General features: G+C 38.0%; 2 protein-coding genes across 5 annotated transcripts in view; both read left to right on the forward strand.

Moving 5' to 3' along the window:
* LOC123876409 (protein lin-10-like) overlaps window positions 1-26,936 on the forward strand; it is a 173,326-nt gene that overhangs the window by 17,253 nt on the left and 129,137 nt on the right. The gene's annotated exons all lie outside the window — the stretch shown is intronic.
* On the forward strand, window positions 123-3,862 carry LOC123872847. Its single transcript, XM_045917435.1, has 2 exons — window positions 123-1,999; window positions 3,626-3,862. The coding sequence occupies exons 1-2, from the start codon at window positions 767-769 to the stop codon at window positions 3,860-3,862; spliced, it is 1,470 nt and encodes a 489-aa protein (XP_045773391.1). The 5' UTR covers window positions 123-766.

Consider the following 26,936-nt stretch of genomic DNA (forward strand, 5'->3'; position numbering starts at 1 on the left):
GAAACTACATCCTGCTCGCGCTCTTCTAGACAATGCCTCCACGGGGCATTATGTCACACAGCACCTGTGTGAGAAGCTGGGTTTGCTGCGTCGAAGCGTAAGCTCCTCTGTGACAGGTATTAACAACCAGTTATCATACGTAGCAGAGTCTTGCACCTTACCTCTCGAGTCATATTCGGGGGATTTCAAGGTCAATCTTGAGTGTCATGTATTACCTCAGATTACCAACACATTACCTTCATGCAACATCGATATCAGGTCTTTAAAATTACCGCCTCATATTCGATTAGCTGATCCATCTTTCCATATTTCTTCACCTATCGACATATTGGTAGGAGCAGATGTCTTCTGGGACGTCATATGTTCAGATTTCATCGATCTCGGTAAGCAATGCCCAAAATTGCAAAAAACAAAACTTGGTTGGCTGGTTTCTGGCACAATCAAGGCATATACACAATCACATAAAAATAAAGCACATCAATCGTCTTGCTTTTTCACTCAGCGCGATGATGCCTTGCTAACACGATTTTGGGAATTAGAGTCGGTTTCTTCTAAATATAACTTAACGCTAGAAGAGCAAGCCTGTGAAAAAAGTTTCGCAGAGAACACTCGACGTGACACTGATGGTCGATTTATTGTGACTATACCCTTAAAAGAGTCACCCGAGGTTCTCGGCGATAATTATCACTCGGCCAAAAATCGCTTGCTAGCACTTGAGCGTAGATTTCAACGCGATTCAGTTTTAAAAAAGAGATACTACGATTTTATGACTGAATATAGAGACTTAGGTCACATGAGCGACACAGTTATTTCAAAACCTACTGAACCTGATTCTCAAAACCGGTATTATTTGCCCCATTTTCCGATTATTCGGGAAAATTCTACTACGACAAAATGTCGCGTCGTATTCAATGCCTCAGCATTAAATAAGGGCAAAACATTTAACAGCATTCAAATGGTCGGTCCTGTCGTCCAGGATGACTTACTTTCTATTTTACTGCGCTTCCGTCAGCACAAATATGTTGTTTCGGGAGACATTGAGAAAATGTATCGAGCCATTTTAGTCGAACCCACACAACGTTCACTTCAACAAATTTTATTTCGATTTGATCCGAGTGAACACATAAGACCTTTTACGTTGAACACGGTTACTTACGGTACAGCATCTGCACCGTACCTAGCCACTAAATGCTTGGTTTCGTTGGCAGAACAATGTTCAGATCCTAACGCAAAAATTGCCATTTCGAGGGACTTTTATGTTGACGATTTTATTAGTGGTGGTGATTCCATAGAATCTGTCATTGACCTGTGCAAAAATGTAGATAAAACTTTACTGTCGGCACAATTCAAGCTGCGTAAATGGCAATCAAATAGCTCCGAAGTCTTGAAATCATTAACTAACGACAATGCACTTGAACAAATCAATAAAAATAAAACTTTAAATCTAGATGAATCATTACCCTGCAAAACTCTTGGTCTTCAATGGGATTGTAACTTAGATCATTTATTATTCACAATTGACCTAGATCCTAAAGCCAAGAAAATTACTAAACGTAAAATTCTATCTCTTATTAGTCAAATCTTTGATCCGCTTGGGATTCTAGGGCCTTGCACTGTTCAAGCAAAAAAGGTAATGCAAAACCTTTGGATAGATAAATGCGGTTGGGATGAGGAAGTGTCAAAAGATACCCAGAACACCTTTTTGAACTTCATAGATTCTCTTATTTCTCTTAAATCACTTCGTATTCCTCGTTGGGTTAGTTTTGATAACGTTATTCGTTTGGAACTTCATACGTTTTCAGACGCATCGGAACGTGCTTACGGTGCATGTATCTTCGTGAGAGCGGTCGACGCAAATGGCACGGTACAAGTTCGCCTTCTAGCTTCCAGAAATAAAGTGGCGCCTTTGAAGCCTACCACAATCCCCAGACTCGAGCTTTGTGGTGCGCTCCTGGCGTCTAGACTTCACGCCAAAGTGATGTCATCAATCACCCTTAAGGTACACGATTCCTTTTTTTGGACTGATTCCACAATCGTGTTAGCATGGCTAAAAACGCAATCAAATCAATTAAAAACGTTTGTTCGGACTCGAGTAGGTGAGATTCAAGACAGCACAGCTGGTCACAGGTGGAGCTACGTTCCATCGGGGGAAAATCCCGCCGATTTAGTCTCACGCGGAATTGCAACGAACAGTATTGGCTCATGCGCACTGTGGTGGTCTGGTCCAGATTTTCTTAAAACAAAAGACATACAATTTCCGATCATACCAAACACACAATCAGATTCTACAAGCACACAAAGACAGGAAAAAACAGAAATAGTTTTACACACAACGACACAAAGTAAAGACACAGTCACACACATAATTCATGAATTAATTAATAAAACGTCAAGTTACACACATTTAATTAGATCTTTTGCTTTTGTACAAAGATTTATACACAATTGCAAATATCCTAAAAATAAATTAACACAAACATTATCTACAACAGAATTAAAAAATTCAGAAACTTATATACTAAAACTCGTGCAACAACAAATGTTCAAAGATGAATATATTTTATTGAAGTCCGGAAAGCCTATTCCATACAAAAATAGGTTGAGTTCATTAGCACCTTTCATTCATTCAGATGAGCTCATAAGAGTTGGAGGAAGACTTAAAAACTCACACTATCCTTTCGACATCAAACACCCAATACTCTTATGTGGCAAGCATCATCTCACACAAATCCTTTTTCAAAAAGAACATATTTCATTAATGCATGCGGGACCTCAACTCCTTTTGTCTTTTATTAGACAAAAATATTGGCCACTGGGGGGGAGGAACCTCGCTAGACGCGTCGTGCATCGTTGTGTTCGTTGCTGCAGGTTTAAACCGAAACCAATACAGCCTATGATGAGTGACTTACCCGCGGATAGAACACGTTTAGAATTCCCATTTTTGCACACTGGAATTGACTACGCTGGTCCAATAATGATAGCAAGCCGTAAGGGCAGGGGTGCGAAACTGGAAAAGTCTTACATTTGCATATTTGTCTGCTTCGCAGTTAAAGCTTTGCACCTGGAGCTCGTCACGGATTTAACAAAGGAGGCCTTCATATCAGCATTTCTAAAATTTATATCACGTCGCGGTAAGCCAATGTCTGTAACGTCCGATAACTCGACGACCTTTATTGGAGCCAGTAATGAAATCGCATCTTTTTTCTCAAAATACTCAGACGACATCAAGTCAGATCTTAGCAATAGGGATATTGAATTCCGCCGTATTCCGCAGTACACACCTCACTTCGGGGGTTTATGGGAGTCTGCTGTCAAATCAGTCAAATTTCACCTTAAACGCATCTTAAATTTAACACATTTAACGTACGAAGAGATGACCACGTGTCTGGTTCAGATTGAAGCTATCCTAAATTCCAGACCACTCACACCTCTTTCTTCCGATCCTTCCGACCTTACTTGCCTTACTCCCGCTCATTTCCTCATAGGACGCTCACTCTTGTCGGTTCCTCGCCCAATGGTCAGCGACACAAACATCGCCGCCATGGATCGCTACCAACGCATCGAGGCGCTCAAGCAGCACTTCTGGCGGAGATTCTCGGCTGAATACGTCTCTCTGCTCCAACAGCGCATGAAATGGCAGAGGGGCTCATCCACAAGTCTCCAGCTAGGTAGCCTGGTGCTCGTGAAAGACAGAGCGCAGCCACCACTTTTATGGCTGCTTGGAAGAGTGGAGAAGGTGCACCCAGGACAGGACGGAGTGGCTCGCGTGGCAGAGATCAAGACCAAGAAGGGAGTCATCACGCGGGCCTTTAACAACATTTGCCCCCTTCCAATTTCCAACTCGCGCGGGCAGGATGTCTAGTACTATAGCACTAAACAAGGCGTGCGCGGCGGCGGCCTGCGGGAGCGGGGGGCCTCGCGGTGCGGCGCCGGCGCGCGGCACAATGCATTCGCGGTGCTACCGGCTACATGATCATACCAGTGTTTCTTTATTAAACATTTGATTATATTAAACATTTTTAAAAACCAGCTAAAAGTGTACAGTCCAATTCAAAGTCAAATTCAAGTGCAGTGCAACACATCACTATACAGTACCTGAAGATTGCTTTCTGCTTTCATATCTTTTATCTTTTCTTTATTAATCGTGGTTTTCCGAACTTCGCCCTCTTCTAAAAGTCGTTTTCGTCGTTTTAAGAGTACTTAATATGCGTTTTAGTAGGTACTGTGGTTATTCCCTATGACTGATAAATTACAAAATATTCACGTCTCTAAAATAAAATGAGGACTTTACCAGTGGCAAAATTCTAGATCAAATCAGGGTCTAACCTGTGACAGAGTAAATAATGGTATGTTGTTACTTATTAGTATTACCTACCTTATACTGAGTCTGTGATAATAGTTATTTGTTCAATAAGATAGCAAAGTTAATTTTTGTTGCGAGTGCCTAGATTGAACCCCGAGCGGGCGAAGGATTCTAAGCTAGAGTTCTGAGTGTAACGAGGCAAAGAAACAAAAACTTTGCTATCGTGTGATTCATACAACTTTTCACCTTAACTAGTTCAAAAAGAGCGCCTTTGCTGTCTATAACCAGTGAGAAAAAGTGTTGTCTCAAGAAAAGCTCAACACTTTTTCACACTGAGTGAGCAAAAACGACTTTTGCTCACTGGTTTTAAACAGCAAAGGCGCCCTTTTCGGGCTAGTGCGGTGAAAAGTAATAAACAGCAGACTAGCGTATGAAAGAATTGTATACCTGTTATCTGAGATAATGAAAGTGCGCTAGGAACAGGAACGGTGTAATAAGCAATCGTAATTACCGTATGTTGTAGCTATAACCGGTAGGAGATAGGGCCCAGGTTTCCGTCGGGAGTTGGCGCGAAACGAGGGCATATCCGGGGCGGACGGATGGCAACGCTGGGTATTCGCGGATCGTCCTAATGACGAGCAGGACGTGCTTGTGCTAGATAACTGACTTTATTTTAATACAACCTTTTGTAATAGAGGGCTCTCTCCGTCACTCGTTTCATACAATCGTAGTTCCAATTTCATTTGAATATTAAGCAACCAAAGTCCATGAAATTTTGCAGACATATTCTAGAAACTAATATCTATGTCTGTGGTTTTCCAGATTTCTGTTAAAATATTCGATTTCAAAGTTACGCGGTCTTAAAAATTTACATACAAATCTTTGAGCCCCTGTAATTTTAAAACTACATATTTTTAGAAAAATCTAAAACACCACAGACACAGATATTAGTTTCTAGAATATGTCTGCAAAATTCCATGGACTTTGGTTGCTTAATATTCAAAATGAAATTGGAACTACGATTGTATGAAACGAGTGGAAACGAGTGACGGAGAGAGTCCTGTTAAGGCGTAAGTATACCTACTATATGTTATGGACACAAATTCAAAAAAAAATATTTTTATTCAATTAAACTTTTATAAGTGCTTTTGAATCGTCAAAATTATCTACCACTGGTTCGGAATGCCGTTCCTACCGAGAAGAACCAGCAAGAAACTCGGCGGTTGCTCACACAATGCTATTATTACTTTCAACAAAATAATTTGCTAAGTTTTCAGTTTTGAAAAGAGAATTAAAATTTTATTGAGGTGGCTTACAGACAGGTAGTTTTACATAGACGAATTTTTAAATTTCAAGCAATAGATAGATTATATATAATTTAAATACTGATTAGCTAGCTTTTCCGTGTGACTTCGTCTGCATCACTACCCATATTATAAAATGTATAAGTGTGTTTATTTGTTGGTTTTTGATTTATTGGTTTCCCATTCACGTGATTTTTTGCATAGATATAGTTAGTTAAAAACCTGGAGAGTGATATAGGCTACTCTTATCCCGGAAAATGGTAGAATTCCAACGGGAATTAAAAACCTAAATCCAGGCGGAAGTCGCGGATTATAGCTTTTAAAAAATCTCCTGGGAACTCATGCAATTATCCGGATTTTCGATGAAATAAATTGCGAATTAACTATTCCGAATATTTGAGTACAGCTATTTTTTAAATAATGTAATTTTGTATTTAACGTTGCTTGTATTTCGTGACCTGAAAATGGCAGGGACGATGTTATCGAGCGCTGATAACAAAATTGCATTCAAAATGTCACATCCGTAATACGGAAGCTTACATAATGGTTCGTTTTGTAGTTTTTATTTGACTAGAATTCTCCTGTTTTGCTATTTGCTGTACGTAATTATTACAATCTAAATATATAAAAGGGAAAGCTGACTGGCCGACTGACTGACTGACTGATCTATCAACGCGTATCTCAAACTACTGGACCGATCGGGCTGAAAGGCATGCAGATAGCTATTATAACGTAGATGCCCACTAAGAAAGCATTAGATTGACCGTTGACATTTCATGTAAGGTTCCAGTCACTTTTAGCAATTCACAGCATACAAGTGTACCTAAATTAAAAATTTATAACACCCCCCACAAGTGAAGGTTACAGTAACTAGAAAAGAGCTGATAACTTTTAAACGACTGAACCAATTTTCTCGGATCATAGCTAAGAACACTCGCGATCAAGCCACATTTAAAAACAAAAAAAAAAACTAAATTAAAATCGGTTCATTAGTTTAGGAGCTACGATGCCACAGACAGATACACAGAAACACACGTCAAACTTATAACACCCCTCTTTTTGGGTCGGGGGTTAAAAGGTAAGGATGGCATTTTACATTCTAAGAAATCCTTACACTTCACTTACTAGGTAGTAGGTATAGTACACGGTAGGTCGAGATGGCAATCGGGGTATGAGGCGGGGGGGACGCCCCGCACACCCGCACGTCACCCGCGCTATCCCGCACCAGGTTAGCGTGGGGGCTGTGCGGGGCGTCCCCACACAGTTGCCATCTCGACCTGTCGCGTACTATCCTACTAATATTACAAACACGAAAGTTTGTAAGTATGTATGGATGGATGTTTGTTACTATTTCACGCAAAAACCACCGGACGGATTTGGCTTAAATTTAGAGTGGAGATAGATTATACCCTGGATTAACATATAGGCTACTTTTTATCCCGGAAAATCAATGAATTCCCACGGGATTTATAAAAACCTATAATCACAAGAACGAAATCGCGGGCATCAGCTACTAGGTAAGTATTTCCTCTGACAAAACTCTGAAAAAATGTGTATGGTTAAAATGTTATATTTTATACTGGACGTATATATTTAATTAATTAATGAGTTGTTTGGTTTACGCTCACTGAGGTTCACTTTGATGCGGAATACGCTAACCACCCAAAATATCGATAATATCATTTGATTTTCTGCCGTTTGCACGCCGTCGATGTTTTGGCAATATATTGCGTTCCATTAATTTCGCGAGTGGCTGTTGGCGATCGTAGCGTTTTATGAAGTACTCCTATCTAACCTCCATTTTGTTTTGTAGCTAATTTCGTCGAAAGATAACAATAGAATAATAATATATAGTTGAATGTTACATTTATAAGTTGTTATCTCTGGTCTGGGATAAATGGGACTGTCAGACCTGTCTACTTATGGATAATTTTTCGAATTCCAAAAAAATTCGTTTGCTCATAATTTTTGACTATTACAAACAAACAATAATAGCATTGCAAGAGCCGTGATGGCTTGGTGGTTAAGACGTTCGCCTCCTAGTTGGGAGTTCGATCCCAGGCTTTCGTAAGTTTTCGGAGTTATGTACATTTTAAGCAATAAGATATGAATTGCTGTTATGGTGAGAAAAAAAAACATTGCATTGTGAGAAAACCTGTGTACCTGCAAGTTCTTAGTAATATTCTCAAAGGTGTGAGAAGTTTGACCAGTGTGGTCGATAATGGCCAAAACCTTCTCATTCTGAGAGAAAATCCGTGCTCAGTAGTGAGTCGGCGATGGGCTAATCATGATCATGATGAGGAGTCATACACCGTGGAAGTCCAGGAATATTCCCTGTAGTAATCGGATCAATGGTATTAATATGGAACTTAACAAACTGTCGCACGTAGGCTATTAAGTATAAACTCCTAGTTCAGCTCCGCGTAGAAATTTCGCCGGGAGTTGTGGCTCATTAAATTCATAAGTATGCGCACCCTGCTTTAACTAAGACTTACATAAATGTGAACTTTATTGCCATAGCTTTTTTTTTTAAATTCGAAGACAAGCCCTTGTCCTACCTAGGTGTAAGCCCTTGTCTACTTGCCATGGGCATGGATTTAATAAAAACTGCCATAGCGTTAGCTCGCTTCCATCTTAGACTGCATCATCGCTTACCACCAGGTGAGATTGCAGTCAAGGGCTAACTTGTATCTGAATAAAAAAAAGGTTGGGTAATACAACTTGGGAGAAACAACTTCGACAATGAAGCTGACAGAACAAAACAGCTGGGCTGAGCAGCGATTGGGAAAAGTCTTGAATTCGTCGATAGCCTAGAAAGTCTAGCCTAGTCCAAAGCCTAGAAACGAAAGTCTTTAATAAGAGTGTCCTCCCTGTAACGTATGGCGCTGAAACGTGGTCACTGACAGTTGGCCTTATCCACAAAGTTCAAAGTCGTTGTTTTGATGTCTCTCTGAGGGACAAAATCCGTAATGAAGAAATCCGTTGAAGAACCAAAGTAACCTGTTGGTTACTTTGCTCAACGAATTAGCAAGCTGAAGTGGCAGTGGGTAGGGCATGTCTGTCGCAGAACCGATGGCCTCTGGGGCATATGTTTTCTAGAGTGGAGGCCGTATCAGCCAGCGCAATGTGGCAAGCGCAACCTGCTGGACTTACGAAGATATCGGGAAGTAGGCGGATGAGGAAGGTGAAGGACCGTGTATGGTGGCGCGCTCTCGGAAAGGGCTATGTCCAGTAGTGGACGCAAACAGGCTAATTGTAGTGCTAACCTCTCCTGTATGGTGACAGTAATGAAAAAATTCCGCAGATTATACTAAGCGGGGCTCTACAGCACTAATGAGTTAGCTGCTACATTATTATTCATAGGCGGAAGTTATTTAGGTGTCAACAAGCTGTGAGCGTGATAAAAATTAAAATTCCCAGCACTACTCGCTTCAAGATAAAGGTGGGTACAAATGAATTTACATGAGCGTCTCAAGTTAGCGACGACGCAGTTTAAGCCAGGCGATTTATTACACTCCTTATTTACACGAGAGCCGGGTATATATCTGCATTCATAAGGGCTGATAGAAGGACTAATTGCTTGCTCATGTGCCTTTACGTAAGTGGCCAAACTGAGTGGGTATCTAGGAATGACCAAACCTTTAGTCGGACGGGCAGACCGACAGAGAGACAACGAAGTGATCCTATAAGGGTTTTTCCTTTTGAGATACCCAAAAAATTAAAATTCCCAGCACTACTCGCTTCAAGATAAAGGTGGGTACAAATGAATTTACATGAGCGTCTCAAGTTAGCGACGCAGTTAAGTCAGGTGATTTATTATACTCCTTATACGAGACTCGAGAGCCGGGAATACGTCTGCATTCATAAGGGCTGATGAGAATGGAAATGAGGACTAATTGCTTGCTCATGTGCCTTTAAGTAAGCGGCCAAACTGAGCGGGTATCTAAGAATGAATAACCATTACATCATTATCTTACAAATCCAACAAGGGACTATAAAATTTTTGCAATCTTTCCTATTTTTAACCCCCGACCCAAAAAGAGGGGTGTAATAAGTTTGGCGTGTGTATCTGTGTATCTGTGTTGTGTATCTGTCTGTGGCATCGTAGCTCCTAAACTAAAGAACCGATTTGAATTTAGTTTTTTTGTTTGAAAGGTGGTTTGATCGAAAGTGTTCTTAGCTATAATCCAAGCAAATCGGTTCAGCCGTTTGAAAGTTATCAGCTTTTTTCTAGTTACTGTAACCTTCACTTGTCGGGGGTGTTATAAATTTTTAATTTACACTTGTGAATAAATCATTTGACTTTAAATGAGTAAACCTTTTCAAACAAATTTGCACGAATAAAACAGGCGTAACTAAAAAAATTAAAAAAACACGACTGCTCTGCCAAAAAACTAACTAAAAAAGATTTTTAAAATGTGCCATACAGTCGTCATATTGAATTTTTTCAAAATATTTGTAGGCCGTATACCAGGTGTATGGTAAATGTATGGCCTGGATTAGGAACGATTCTAACGATACCCCATTCATCCAAATCTCTTCAGGCATTTAGAAGTTATGATGGAATAAAAAAACTCGCATACGTACACCCTAAAAACATCTCCAGACTCCTTTTTTTGGGTTGTCGTGTAAAAAATTACCGAAATAAAATTACTTGAATAAGAAAGCCTTTGAATTAGAATCGTAGGGTACAATTAGTAGATAGAGGAAATTCCTTTCTAGGAAATTCTTAACATCAAAATACATTTTTTAAATGCAGATAAAATTCCAAACAGATTAAAATTAAAGTCAGCTTTTGTCTCTCGTTTTTGAAACAGGCAATTAACCCGCACGAAAATGCTGAGGGAGTGATAAAATTTTTTAATAGCAGCACGGAATTTTAAAGAGGGAAATTCTCCAACAAGAAATGTTATATTTGCTAGATAAATCTTTAGGTACGAGTTATACCTGCTTGTAGTAATAAAGAGTCCTTATTTTCAATTCTCGCGGTTTAACCGTCTTATGATAGTTAGATTTTACCTAAATTTTAAGTAAAATGTGACAATAAAACCTAAAGCTAGCCTTATTTAATTACTGTACGAATCACGCCCGTGTGGAATGCCGCCAAGAATACTGGCTGCATTTTCGCGCTGGACAGCCAGGATGATTCTTTGAGCAAAAAATTTGCCAGCCAATTCTGTCACCAGATGAGGCTATTAAGGAGGTCTCCTAAAAATTTATAGCACTAAGACTATTGGTCCTAGGGTCTCCAGATTGCAATAAACACGGTATTTCATATTTCAAAGACAAAAAAAAACAATAAGTTCGGTGGACTTTTAAGTGCTCCTCAGTATTTCAGGATCGAAATATCTAGTGATCGAGTAGTGTTCAAATAAAAATACAGAATGTAATCCGGTTTCCCGGTGCTCGAGTGCGCTGCCGGCGACAACTGGCGTGATATTCCGATCAAATAACTGCTGCCGTGTTGAGTGCTTTCAGCGTAGTCCTTTAGATATACTCTATTTATATGGAAGATTTTATAGAAATCACGTCACACGTGCACAAATTCAATTTATCTGCATGCCGGTTTGTTATACAGGGGAGTTTTCTGAGTTGTTTGAGCTTATTCCACCCTCCTTTTTCTACTGCCGCACCACACGCCACCGCGAGCAATTTCACTCTGCGCACCATGCACCCAGCATGGCTGTGCCAGATCTTTTTTCCATGCAGATGCAATCTATGGAAACCATCTTTCGGCGATGTTCGAACCTGGGACCTACCACTTGTAAGACATCTCCTCACTGTTCCAGAAAAGTTGTCAAACGGTACAACAATTCTGGTAAATTCACTCAGAATTCTTTTGTTAAGTTTTTTCCATAAAAACAAATCTGCTAAACTTTTCCCTCCGTATTCTGGTATAAAATTTACAAAATATTTACTCGAGTATCGTTTTTATCCAGTTGTCATTTCTCATCGCGAGACTAGCGCTCATGAAGAGGGATAGACCCTTTCATAATACTCATCACTCGACACTCGACTGGTTTATTTAAAAAGCGGGGTTGTTTGATCTTCCGTAAATCCTACGAAAAAACGTTTTCGTCAGCGCACAAAATGTCGCTCATACAGTGATGTTTCGTGATATTGCTGCTTTTATCCGGTTAGAAAATATAGGTTATACTTACCCCTTTATATTCGTGCTATGTGCATCTAGTTGGGTTCATATCAAAGAGGGTTTGATGCTCACCTCTTAATTTTGGGTCGCCATAAGTTACCTAGCTGATCATATTAGATTACTAAGGAATTAAGCTAAGCTAGTAGAAATTTTGGTCTTTCTAGTCAGTTCATACAAACAATAAAACTCTAACGTTTGGTCTAACTGGACGTTTTCTGTACATACAATTATTTTAAAAATTTAATCGGAGGAAGTATTATTAACAATACCTATAGAGCTTATAAACCTATTTTTTCTCTCGGTATAGAAAATTCAAATTTTTGTCGATATTTAGGGCCTTCAAAGCCGTAAAGTGACCGCACGGACGCAGCGCTGCAGTCCGTGACTTCGTGAAATAATTTTTCTACAAAGGCAATACGTCAGGTGGGTTGCATGTAGTAAAGATGATAAATACTTATTTTCCGAGATTGGCTACATAATTTTTCAGTTGGTAACAGCAAAGCAATCGCAAACATCGCAATATCGTAGTAAAAAAAATTGATTTAACCGAGCATAATACATTTATTTTCATTTCTTCGCTAATTACTAACAGGCTCAATTTCGGTAAAAAATTTTTTTTTTTTTTAAATATCATAAAGTGCTGAGGACAGTACTTTACTAACATTACAATCTAGCCTACGAATAGCGCTTATAAGCAATATTATATTAACCTAAACTTATAAAAGTACTTATATCTAAGAATCAGTCCATTAACTTATCTTAGATTACCTACAGTTAGTTTTCATTGAAAGACACTTTGTTCTTGTGTTCTTTGAAATTTCGGTAAAATAAAACTTTTGATACCTACCTGAACTTCTCAGTGCAATCTAATACTGGATTTCATTATAATTTAAGACAGGACAAGGAAGTTTTTATGTAATGAGATAAGACATTATTTTGTCTGCGAATAGATAACACCCCATCCGCGCCAAGCCGGGCCAGGTGAACTAGTAATAAAATCTTCTAATGTGGACGTTTGAAATTCAACGTGGCATATATTATTTCTGTGACCAATTTCTTTGATTCGCTCGAGTAAACTGACCTACTTTAGATACGATCTAAACATGTGCTGGCCATTAAACGACCCGGCTGTATTGCGACCAGCAATTTACCCTAAACAAAGGAACTGTTTCCTTATACAAAATTCCCATACCAAATCGGCGGTGGTGGTTTATGTTGCCAATATATTTTAACCCCGCTCCGTCGGCTTAGAAGATCGCCCTGGAAGACGAATTGAGTTCCCAAGGATTTATTTTCTCCGGTTTAAAAATACATTTTGTAGCTAATACTCGGCTGAGCCTTGCGGTTAAAAATAAATTTTTTAAGACTTTGATGACTTTGACGTTTTGCCGATATTGGTTAAGATGTTCGTTTAGATTTATCTTGGGATACATTATTATTGATTGAAGCATAGTATTGGCGTCACTCAGAAAAGCAGGTATTATTTAAATATTTTTATCGAATTATTGGAATGTCCTCTCCAAAACCAACACAGAAAAACACAAGTTTAATGTGTAAGGTTATCCGAGAGCTTTAATCTAAACAAACTAATGCCAAAATAAATAATTTAATTAGAGCGTGATTGCTATCACAACATCTAATTATTCAGTTCACAATCCAAATACCGAAAATATGCGATATCGCTCCGAATCTCAGAAGGAGACTGAACTAAAACCTTCGAAACACCCGTATTTATGCAAGTTCAATCTTGTTGGCCTCCTAGCAACAGATTGTATGACATCGAATGAGCCAAATATCGATTTTATCAAACTACCTGCATTAGGTAAATTAATAATTTTATATTATTTTTGACAACTCAAATCAATTTTTAAGAATAACCTTACAGTTCGGCCGTCCTGAATTTAACACGTCCTCGTGTTTCTAATCAATCTTGTCATGTCAGTCGCGGGCTTCCTTGCCCTAAGTCAAATCGAAATCATGGGCTATCCTGCCCTCCGTCAAATCATTAAAACCTACCCTTGAACTGCCGAACTCTCAGTTTTAATATCAAGTCAACAATAAATCCAAACGACTAACTTCTCATTCGATGTATACAAAATCTGAACCACTCATTGCAAATTACTTTCCAATTCACAAAAGACTAAATTATTAAAAAAAAAAACTAAAAATTTTAATCACCAAATCAAACTCAATAAAAATTTTAATCAAATGTGGGTTGTTTACAAAAAGATACCAAAGCGAAATTAAGACAACGTGAGACACGTCCCGCTTCTGAATTATTGGCGTCACTCAGAAAAGCAGGTATTATTTAAATATTTTTATCGAATTATTGGAATGTCCTCTCCAAAACCAACACAGAAAAACACAAGTTTAATGTGTAAGGTTATCCGAGAGCTTTAATCTAAACAAACTAATGCCAAAATAAATAATTTAATTAGAGCGTGATTGCTATCACAACATCTAATTATTCAGTTCACAATCCAAATACCGAAAATATGCGATATCGCTCCGAATCTCAGAAGGAGACTGAACTAAAACCTTCGAAACACCCGTATTTATGCAAGTTCAATCTTGTTGGCCTCCTAGCAACAGATTGTATGACATCGAATGAGCCAAATATCGATTTTATCAAACTACCTGCATTAGGTAAATTAATAATTTTATATTATTTTTGACAACTCAAATCAATTTTTAAGAATAACCTTACAATAGCCGTGTGGTTAAGACGTCGCGTCGGTCTCCTGCGGTCGGACTATGGTCGGTGTTCGATCCCGGGTACGCACCTCTTAACTGGAGTTTCGGGCCTTTTAAGCAATCAAAATGTGAGAAAATCTGCATGCTTGAGAGTCCTCCATGATGTTCTTAAACGTTTGCACATCCGCACTTTGCTAGCGTGGTGGATTTTGCTAAGCCCTTCTCATTTTGAGAGGAGACTCGTGCTCAGTAGTGGCCGGGCGATGGGTTTAGATGATGAACCTATTGATTTTTCACCTAGGCAAAAATTCTGCTCCATCCATCCATCAGCCTGTATGCGTCCACTGCTGGACATAGGCCTTTCCAAGAGCGCGCCAACAAACACCAAAAAAATTCTGCTAATGGGATGAAATTTTCAACTACGCAGTGACTTCAACTACTTACTGCTTTTTTTTTCATTAAAATTATTGCTTTTCTACTTGTACTTTTACCAGCTGTTTTATATTTTTGCAATCACATCGTAAAACTCGGTAATTCCTGTCCCTTCGTTCAATATATCGTATTGGCGCAATAAATCCACTCGTCGATCCCGGCCCGAGGTGTAAAACTAGCTACCTTAATAGCCAGACTAATGAAACTTTCCATGTTCCTCTCACACAGAATTCAGAAAACGTGTATCTAGAAGTGTTACGCCCAGGCTTAAATCTCAATAATATATTGTACTAGCTGATGCCCGCGACTTCGTTCGCGTGGATGTAGTTTTTTAAAAATCCCGTGGGAACTCTTTGATTTTCCGGGATAAAAAGTAGCCTATGTGCTAATCCAGAGTATAATCTATCTCCATTCTAAATTTCAGCCCAATCCGTCCAGTAGTTTTTGCGTGAAGGAGTAACAAACATACACACACACACACACACACATACAAACTTTCGCCTTTATAATATTAGTGTGATTGGGGCAATAAATTCACTCGTCGATCCCGGCCCGAGGTCTAAAACTAGCTATCTTAGCTAGACTAATAAAACTTTTCAGCTTTAACTCAGTATAAATACAATAAAATATCTTTATTTTCAAAAACAAAACATTGAAACATCAATGCACGTTATTATAAAAATCTCAGAAATAAAACTTCTTATTATTATTAATTAAGTATCTACTTTATAATGATTCATCTCGAATTATTTTTCTATGACTGCATTTTCGAATTGTCGATATTCTATCCTTAATATCAGACAGATACCATTTCTATCGTCTTATTTAGGTCTGTGTTCTCCCCTGTGCAGGATTAGTACTCCAACAATTTGTGCTTCGAATTAATGTTCGTAATGTGGACGCGAAAGTTTAAATGCTCGAAGTCATATTTTACATCTGTTCCCTGAGATTTTACATTTCAGTTGTCTCTACGGTTTTGGAATAAAAGTTTGTTAGTAAAGTCATCGGTAAGGTAACAAATAAAGATAATATTTTCTATTTCCATTATTATTGCTTAGAAGATAACTATTCACTCTTGCTTCAAAGGTATTTAAACTCACTTCACCTTAGTGGTTCTTATCAGAAAAGTTCAGGAGAGAAAAAAAAAATTGTCATATTGATAAGACTAAAACAATTCGAAATACTTATATAACAAGTGTAAATTAAAAATTTATAACACCCCCGACAAGTGAAGCTTATAGTAACTAGAAAAGAGCTGATAACTTTCAAACGGCTGAACCGATTTTCTTGGAGTATAGCTAAGAACACTTCCGATTAAGCCACTTTTCAAACAAAAAAAACTAAATTAAAATCGGTTCATTAGTTTAGGAGCTACGATGCCACAGACAGATACACAGATACACAGATACACACGTCAAACTTATAACACCCCTCTTTTTGGGTCGGGGGTTAAAAAGAAAAGCTGACTGACTGACTGATTGATCTATCGACGCACAGCTCAAACTACTGGACGGATCGAGCTGAAAGGCATGCAGATAGCTATTTTGACGTAGACATCCGCTAAGAAAGGATGTTCGAAAATTCAATTTGAAATTTATGTACTACTAGCTGACGCCCGCGACTTTGTCCGCGTGGATTTAGGTTTTCAAAATCCCGTGGGAACTCTTTGATTTTCCGGGATAAAAAGTAGCCTATGTGCTAATCCAGGATATTATCTATCTCCATTCTGAATTTCAGCCAAATCCGTCCAGTGGTTTTTGGGTGAAGGAGTAACAAACAAACATACACACACACACACACACACACACACACACACACACACACACATACAAACTTTCGCCTTTATAATATTAGTGTGAAGTAGTCTACGCCGACGAATTCGCGGTCATAAGCTAGTATTTTATAAATGAGTGGCCTTTTTCTAAAGTTTTAGAATCTAAACTGAGTTTCAGTTCCAGTTAATCAGAAATGTAAGCCAACTCAGTCAGATATCTGGTGCAGGCAATCTTTTCCGCTACCCCTTTGTACTCCGCCGCAGCGCGCGGTCTCGTCGCTTTGGCGCCTCTCGGAATGCACTTCCATTTCTTTGGACCCACTAGAGACCTTTTGCTGGAAATGGGAAAACCATTTTACATCTATCTTTTGTAAAGATCTTGGGGTTTATTCCTACGCTTGTTAGGTGTCTGTGAAATGAATATTGGTATAAATGAAATTCAAAACTTTTCTCCTTTATAAACATACACCCTTATTAATAACAATGCTTATTCCTATTACACTTGGACTTGTTACTGGATTGATTCAGTCTTATATGCTTTATAAAGAAAGTTATTTCGATTGTTATTTTTCAGCCCGCAAAAAGATATCACCTCAGAGTTAACCAATTCTCTCATGGAAACAACCTTCCCGCTTAGTTGGAAAGAAAAATATTAAAGTCTCTAGAAAGAACATGTCTAGCAGAAAAGTTGATATACAGCCGAGCTCTCTTGTACATTTACCTAGTACAGTGAGTGGAGGCATTTACCTAGCAGCGGGAGTTGGGACATTAATAGCCTGTTACTTAACTCGAGTACCAAGCACATTGGTTAGCCTTTGAACGTCAAAATCAGGCGGTCATAAAGATGCGATAAACAACTCGGCACCATTCATCAACACCATTTAAGGGGTAGACGATGTAATATCGCCGATTACGAATGCCCAGTAACAACAAGCAACACTTTTAGGAGTGACCACAGTCCTTTCTCTCTTTAATCGGTCCCTCGACTGAGGATCGTGATCACCTCCCAGACGAGATAGCATTTTGTGATAAATAATGTCCTTTCATCGGGTCCTGTTTTTAGCCATTAGTAGGTACAGCATCGTAAAAGTTGAGCGAACCAGTTTCCTTCATTTGGTCTGACCATAAGGCAGCACATTTTCCTCGTGGTCTCTTGCCTTCCACGTACAGCTATCAAAAAAATCAGAAAATTTTAATGTCATGTGTGTCATCTTGTGGCTCTCATGGCAAAATCTGCCAGAGATTCGGAAAGAAAATTCTACTGAGAAGAGCCGTCAAGAAACTCAGTGGTTATTCTTTTCAAAAGGCAAAATGTTACGGTCAAAATGTACAGGTTTCATTATACTATCTTGTGAGCAGCTGAACGCAAAGGCAATTCTTTCCAAGAATTTGCGGTCCAATAAGTTCTAACATTTCATGTGGAGTTAAAACAGTACAATATACTATCTGGTGTGTTGGTGTGGCATGACTACTGCAAGAATTTAATTGTCTGAGTCAGCAAAACCGTTTCTTTCTTATGGAGTTGTATCGATTTCCATATCAAATATTTCCTACTAGTCATCCTAGGAAGATAACAAAATGTCTGACATAAAAATAAATAAGAACCATTTATTAGGCCATCATTATACACAGAAAAACTTAACAGAAACGTTAGGTAGGTACCTACCAAAAGTAGTGAAATATGATCCAAGAAAAATAGGGGCAATATGTTAATTCTCGGTTAATTGAAATGTATTTGTACTTAAATACATTACAATACAACACAGCATGTCAACAATGCATACTCACTCCGATGACTATATTATTTGGATCCAGTGGTCCAGTAGTTTTGCAAAAGGCCACATTGCGTAATGTGTGAAGCTATAGGCATGTGTATTGTGTAGATAGTCTCTCCCCGAGGGGAGCTCTTTATCCAATGCATTTGTATTCAGAGTGTAAGTTTATTACAGCACTAGACATCATCACGCTCCTCATCACATATATTTCGGTTTGTATGCTAATGTTATATGGAATATGGATCACTGACTGCTCATAAATACGGAATAGAGAGCCTGAGTAATTTTTATTTTCGTGAAGAAAACTCTGTCACTAGAGTTAGAGAATAATAAAAAGCACCCCAAGAGGACTAAATGTATTTAGTTGAGTTCGGGGCCTTTTCGTTGGCAGGACACATTGTAGACACTATTTGTTAGGTTAGATTTTTATTTATTTTTGTTTAAGGGACTTTACAATGACCACGCTTTCACTTTCCAAGGCTTTGGATTTGTTTTGTTGGTACCCACTGCTTATCAGATACTATTAGGTATATCGTTATTCGTTACCAAGTAAATTCGTGGCTAATAAAAACTTCGTGATAAATAAGTTCGATAAACTCAAGAACTACTTACTATTCTCAAATAGTTTGAAAGATTTGTGAACAACCAATCTTTTCCAATGCTTCTTTTGTATTTTATTTCACGGATCCCCTATCTTTAGGTAGTCGCGTTCGTTTTGACGTAATTTACTATCCATTTCTATTCTATGACAATGTAGACTGCAGACTGTCTCTCGCAAGTAACTTTAAAAGTTGAAACATTCTTCGATTTTCAAATAAATTTCTTGTTTTCATGACCTATACCTATTTACCTTTTTAACCCCCGACCCAAAAAGAGGAGTGTTATAAGTTTGACGTCTGTGGCATTGTAGCTCCTAAACTAATGAACCGATTTTAATTTAGTTTTTTTTTGTTTGAAAGGTGCCTTGATCGTTAGCTATAATCCAAGAAAATCGGTTCAGCTGTTTGAAAATTATCAGCTCTTTTCTAGTTATTACTGTAAACTTCATTTGTCGGGGGTGTTATTTAATTTACACTTGTAGAAATGCTACATATTATGATAACTAGTGTAAGGTTATTTTTAAAAAGTTGATTTGAGTTGTCAAAAATAATATAAAATTATTAATTTAGCTGATGAAGGTAGTTTGGTAAAATCGATATTTGGCTCATTCGATGTCATACAATCTGTTACTAGGAGGCCAACAAGATTGAACTTGCATAAATACGGGTGTTTTGAAGGTTTTAGTTCAGTCTCCTTCTGAGATTCGGAGCGATATCGCATATTTTCGGTATTTGGATTGTGAACTGAATAATTAGATGTTGTGATAGCAATCACACTCTAATTAAATTATTTATTTTGGCATTAGTTTGTTTAGATTAAAACTCTCGGATAACCTTACACATTAAACTTGTGTTTTTTGTGTTGGTAAATGAGAGGACATTCCAATAATTCGATAAAAATATTTAAATAATACCTGCTTTTCTGAGTGACGCCAATAATTCAGAAGCGGGATGTGTCTCACGTTGTCTTAATTTCGCTTTGGTATCTTTTTGTAAACAACCCACATTTGATTAAAATTTTTACTGAGTTTGATTTGGTGATTAAAATTTTTAGTTTTTTTTTAATAATTTAGTCTTTTGTGAATTGGAAAGTAATTTGCAATGAGTGGTTCAGATTTTGTATACATCGAATGAGAAGTTAGTCGTTTGGATTTATTGTTGACTTGATATTAAAACTGAGAGTTCGGCAGTTCAGGGGTAGGTTTTAATGATTTGACGGAGGGCAGGATAGCCCATGATTTGGATTTGACTTAGGGCAAGGAAGCCCGCGACTGACATGACAAGATTATTTAGAAACACGAGGGCGTGTTAAATTCAGGACGGCCGAACTGTAAGGTTATTTTTAAAAAGTTGATTTGAGTTGTCAAAAATAATATAAAATTATTAATTTAGCTGATGAAGGTAGTTTGGTAAAATCGATATTTGGCTCATTCGATGTCATACAATCTGTTACTAGGAGGCCAACAAGATTGAACTTGCATAAATACGGGTGTTTTGAAGGTTTTAGTTCAGTCTCCTTCTGAGATTCGGAGCGATATCGCATATTTTCGGTATTTGGATTGTGAACTGAATAATTAGATGTTGTGATAGCAATCACACTCTAATTAAATTATTTATTTTGGCATTAGTTTGTTTAGATTAAAACTCTCGGATAACCTTACACATTAAACTTGTGTTTTTTGTGTTGGTAAATGAGAGGACATTCCAATAATTCGATAAAAATATTTAAATAATACCTGCTTTTCTGAGTGACGCCAATAATAGTAAATCGGACCTTGATTCTCCAAAACATTGAAGTTATCGTTCATACGTCTTCTACCATACCAAAGTGATCTTATACCTACGCATACGACCATTTTGGTGGAGTTTGAACTGTCATACTTTCTGATTACAACCCCAGTAATCCTAGTGATTAAGGCCCCCAGGTCGACTATATAAAGCTTAGTACTTTTAGAGCTTGTATCCGTGGAAATCCAGCCTTAGTCAGCACGATATCTGAGTCAGCCAATCTTTTCCGCTATACGCGATTCCTTTGTGCGCCGCGGTTGCAATCCGACGCCGATTCGTGGTTGTATTCGCTTTGAGGTTCCTTGGAATGTATTTCAATACTTAGTCGAGATTATCTTTTAGCTGCTAGAAAAGGAAAAAACTTAGACAAATATTTGCTAAAAAAAGTTTACTTCAACTTCTATCTTCTAGTAGTACACGTGTAAATTAAAAATTTAGAACACCCCCGACTAGTGGTTACAGTAACTAGAAAAGAGCTGATTGATAACTTTCAAACGGCTGAACCGATTTTCTTGGATTATAGCTAAAAACACTCTTGATCAAGCCACCTTTCAAACAAAAAATACTAAATTAAAATCGGGTCATTAGCTTAGGAGCTACGATGCCACAGACAGATACACAGATATACACGTCAAACTTATAACACCCCTCTTTTTGGGTCGGGTGTTAACAAATGAATTTTCATATCCAATGCAGTAGATACCCATCAGAACTCTGTATATTAGAAACATAGTAACACATTTGACATGAAATTCTGCTAGGCCTTTAACTATCCTATATCTACACTTCATTGTTCTTTTTTTTTAAATTTGTTGCCAAAGTTAAGTTAAACTCCTTAAAGTCTGACGGACGTCGTCTCAAACAGCTTTACGGAAACTTAATTACAAAAGCACCTTCTTAATAAGGGAGTCGTTACATAAAAGACCTCCAAATGTACGAATTCGAGCACACTCTAAAAGGTAAAACCCTCATAAGGTTGAATTGCATGAACTCACAGAGTTTAACCGTTACAAGTCACGACAGATGTTGGCAAAAACTGATTTAATATCACATCTATAGCTTTGTATTCATTTCAGCACCTCAGCCCGGCTAGCATAGGCAGTAGATAAAAATTATATCCCCGATTATATCCACTGATTTCTATGACATCAGTGGATATAATCAGGGGATATAATTTTTATCTACTGCCCATGCTAGCCGGGCAGATCGAACAACCAAGACATAACGTAACCTGAGGCCGAAAAACCAAAAACAGAAATAGGAATTCTAAAAAATATTCAAATAAACTTTTACAGTGCTTTTGAATCGTGATTTAAATACTTATGCAATTTAAAATAAAGCCATGTATCACACTTATAATATTATAAAGGAGAAAGTTTGTATGTGTGTGTGTGTGTGTGTGTGTATGTTTGTTACTCCTTCACGCAAAAACTACTGGACGGATTGGGCTGAAATTTAGAATGGAGATAGATTATACCCTGGATTAGCACATAGGCTACTTTTTATCCCGGAAAATCAAAGAGTTCCCACGGGAATTTTAAGAAACCTACATCCACGCGAACGAAGTCGCGGGTATCAGCTAGTACCTAATAAATCCTTCATTCCTTATCTACATTTTAAACGGAACCTTTGCGCATCAGCTTTCTAGATCCAAGGGTTTGAGCTGGGCGTTAATGAGTCAGTGAGTCGAGGCTTTTCTTTTTAAATGTTTGGATTTTGTGCTAAGTTAATATAGGTACTCAACGTATTTTACGGCCGCATTCACAATCATTACTATGAGGTCTCACAGTGCGCTCGAACGCACAGTGTAGGTTCCACCAATCACATCATTGTAAAATGACGTGACACAGTCATCTGATTGGTGGAACGGACACTGTGCGTTCGAGCGCACTATGAGACCTCATAGGAACGTTTGTGAATACGGGTGTCAGTGTAGCTAGTAGTTTGCCAATTTTATAAAATATCAGAGACGATGAATATCAGTAATACGAGTACATAATATGCCAAAATTTTCAAGCTCATACTTAGTGATCGTATTGATTTAATACAGAAAGCAAGAATACAAAGCTAGCTATCAGTACCATACAAAGTAGTATACTAGTGCGGCATAGAGCTTATTGAACGCATAACACCGATATGCAGTCTGCGAGTATTTAATGAACGGCGTGTATTTGCATATTACCAAACGAGATATCATGCTAATTTGTCTACTGCCGCCATAACCGGCGATATGAGCTCTTTTGTGCTGCTAAACAAAAGTTCCATAGTAATTTATTTATTAATTAGGTTACTAATCACTTTTTTATAATAAAAATAGCGAGCAAATGAGCAATTGGTGATGAGTGATTAACGCCGCCCATGAATATTTGCAGCACCAGAGGAACATTAGCACTTAAACTCAAACTTATGTACAATGAAAAAGACGTTCATAAACAACATCTTTACTGGAGAGATTTCTTCCAGCAGCTCTAAAATGTGGGAAAATTAAATTTTGAAAAAAAAACTTCGAGACCAGCGCGTATTGGCAGTTCATCAGAGTAACAACGCGAGGTGACCCCACTTGCTCGTTTGATCGCTATAAAGTGAAAATCATATTATATCCTGGGTGTTTGGATTCATCCAGTAGTTTGATCTATCAATATACAGCTCAAACAATTGGACAGATCGAGCTGAAAAGCACGCAGTTAGCTTTTATGATGTAGACATCCGCTAAGAAAGAGTTTTTGCCCGTAATACGTGTGTAAAAAAAAAATAGAAAATTCAATCTCTAAGGGGGGTAAAACAGGGGTTTGAAATTTGTGTATTCAATGCGTTGACGTTGAAAGTTGCGGGCATAAGCTAGTATTTTATTTTTAACCCCCGACCCAAAAAGAGGGGTGTTATAAGTTTGACGTGTGTATCTGTGTATCTGTGTGTCTGTGTATCTGTGTATCTGTCTGTGGCATCGTAGCGCCTAAACGAATGAACCGATTTTAATTTAGTTTTTTTTGTTTGAAAGGTGGCTTGATCGAGAGTGTTCTTAGCTATAATCCAAAAAAATTGGTTCAGCCGTTTAAGAGTTATCAGCTCTTTTCTAGTTTTCTTGTAGAAAAGAAGGTTAGATAACCGTTAGGTTCATAATATTATGTCAATTGACAAATGTCAAGCTGTCAAAATGGACGTTGCCTAGATACATAATTATTTAATTGAAAATGATGTTTTGGAAAACTCAAATACTTTGTCGGGGGTGTTATAAATTTTTAATTTACACTTGTTATATATTTAGATAGGTACAGTGAAAACCGGAGTGTAATAAAGTTGTCAGTAAGTACATTGAAAATCAATAGGCACGTCAAAGCAAGGCAAGTGGCGGCTTGCTCCTGCCGTTCGCAAACGAAGCCAATCAGCGATCAGCGCTGCCCGAGTTGGCGGCTCAGCTGCAAATTATTTTTGCACTTTAACTTTTTCACTTTGTAGCTCTTTTGATTTCGAACTGAAAACTCTCTGCGTTTGTAGTCCTCCGTCGCTGGACATGCTCAGGTTTTTTTGATGTATCTAGAATCTACAAGTTAGCCTTTAGGTATAAAATTCCTCAAACAATTCACACAATCACACACTCATCACACAAATTCTAAAAAAATATACTAAAAGTGTAATTATATGTGTATTTCTTTGCCGCTATAACACAAATAACAAGTATAAAAAAACACCACCGACAAGTGAAGGTTACAGTAACTGGAAAAGAGCTGGTAACTTTCAAACGGCTGAACCGATTTTCTTGGATTAAAGCTAAGAACACTCTCTATCAAGCCACCTTTCAAACAAAAAAACTAAATTAAAATCGGTTCATTAGTTTAAGAGCCACAGACAGAAACACAGATACACAGGTTAAACTTCTAACACCCCTCCTTTTGGGTCGGGGGTTAAAAATTACAAATTGGCTGTGATAAAAAAGTGTTATTTCTTGTACAATGGTTGGTTGGTACGGAACCCTTCGTGTCCGAGTCCGACTCGCACTTGACCCGTTTTTCTTTTTTTTTAAGTGTTTCATACTTTTACACATTAGTCAGTTTCGACATTCGTGTCCAGTGGAATTGGGGGCAAAGTTTTTTATAAAAGTTGCTGTTGAAAAAGCTCTGTCACCCTAATTGAAAGTTCATATTTTCGAACCCGAGGCCCGTGTTCGGGCTACCCTCTTCGAAAACTGACAAAGTATCAAATTGAGTGTCTACAAGAATGGAAAGACCGTTAGAATTACTGTAAATAATGGTGAAACTTTTATTTTCAGCACATTTTATTTGTGATTTGAAAATTGAGGAATGTCTAACTAAGAAACTAAAGTTTTGGAAATTAAATTACATCGGCAAGTTTCTAGACATATTACATGAATGTCCTTTATCATTTACCCCCAGATGACAAGGCTGTCCTCTTTCTATTCTAAGTGCATCCCCGACAAGTGCAGGTTACAGTAACTAGAAAAGAGCTGATAACTTTCAAACGGCTGGACCGATTTTCTTGGATTATAGCTAAGAACACTCTTGATCAAGCCACCTTTCAAACAAAAAAAACTAAATTAAAATCAGTTCATTAGTTAAGGAGCTATGATGCCACAGAGAGATACACAGATACACACGTCAAACTTATAACACCCCTCTTTTTGGGTTGGGGGGTTAAAAAGAAACAACTTTCCATGTCATAAATAAAAAATTTTTTTTTTACACAATCCGTACTCGAACCCCCGACCTCCCGAATAGGAGGAAGCTGTCATAGATGTCATCGTTTACAATATAATATGTATGTCATGCTGCTATTTTTTTTTTTGATATTTCTTTTAATTTCCGTGGTATTCTAGCTATTCTAATACTAGGAGGCACTTGGACAAACGCATATACATTCTTTTATCATGCAAAGGGTGTGTTGACATTTGAAATTTTCCGTGCGCACCGTATCTCTAACCCCCGCCCTTACATATATTTTCATTAGGAGTCGAGACGCGACGTTCACTAATTTATTGCAGGACTCTATGCTGAATTTAATAAGGCGTTGACAATTTACGCAGACTTCGTCTTTATTTGTTTGTGCATCTTGGAGCTTTCCCTCTTGAATCCTGTCTTTTATGTCGACTGCTTTTCCAAGGGTATGTTCTAATGAATTCGAATAAAACTTCTCGGCCGAAGCGTTCTACGAAATCAGACCAGCTCAACAATGATTTAGAAAATATAACTCAAATTGCCCCTCTGCTAATCAATGCATTTTACGCCATTTTACGAACATTTCACAAAGAAGGTTTACATGTCGACAGTATTTAATACTAGAGGATGCCCGCGACTTCGTCCGCGTGGATTTAGGTTTAAAATTCGGGATAAAATGCCTATGTCAATTACAGGGACGCAAGCTACCTCGGTACCAAATTTCATACAAATCAATTACTAAGCGGATGGGTTTTTAAGAATCCCGTGGGAACTCTTTGATTTTCCGGGATACAAAAGTAGCCTATGTCCGTCCCCGAGATATAAGCTAACCCTGTACCAAAATTCGTCAGAATCGGCTAAACTGTTGGGCCGTGAAAAGGTAGCAGACAGACAGACAGACACACTTTCGCATTTATAATATTAGTATGGATTATCTAAAAAAAAAGATAAGGCCATATGTGCGAAGCCGGGAGAGACAGCTAGTAATCAATATTTATGACTAAAAACAAAAGATTTGAAAAAAAAGCAAAGAAATATCCATTAACGTCATATTTGTGGACAAATGCCTCCTTCGAGAGAGGGGTGTAGGATCCGGTCCGACGTTCCTTGGTGAATTCGTGGGCTAGGTGTGTGTTTCTCTGTAATTTCTCCTGAGATCTAATAAAGGTTTCCTTTTCTCACGATGTTTTCCTGCAGTGTAGAGCTTGTCATGAATTTTTAATAACAAGGGAGGTGCATGTATGGTGCCATGCTGGATTTACATTGGTCAAGTGTTTAGCAAAGTAGATAAGTACAGTGAGTGAGTACATTGGTGCCTTGCTACCCACATGGACGAAGTCGCGGACATCAGCTAGTTTTAAAATAAAAGCTACCTGATTTCTCATCTATCGTGAACAACGAATGACTTTATCATCATTAACCCATCGCATTGCGTTATTGTTTTAA

The sequence above is a fragment of the Maniola jurtina genome, chromosome 2 (assembly GCF_905333055.1).
Source record: "Maniola jurtina chromosome 2, ilManJurt1.1, whole genome shotgun sequence".
NCBI classification, from domain to species: Eukaryota; Metazoa; Arthropoda; class Insecta; order Lepidoptera; family Nymphalidae; genus Maniola; species Maniola jurtina.

Bases quoted from the DNA above. Each gene is read 5' to 3' on its own strand.
- LOC123872847 (XM_045917435.1), top strand. From the start codon at position 767: ATGACTGAATATAGAGACTTAGGTCACATGAGCGACACAGTTATTTCA. The intron at 2,000-3,625 runs GTACACGATTCC...CTGCTCCAACAG, and splicing joins TGTCATCAATCACCCTTAAG to CGCATGAAATGGCAGAGGGG.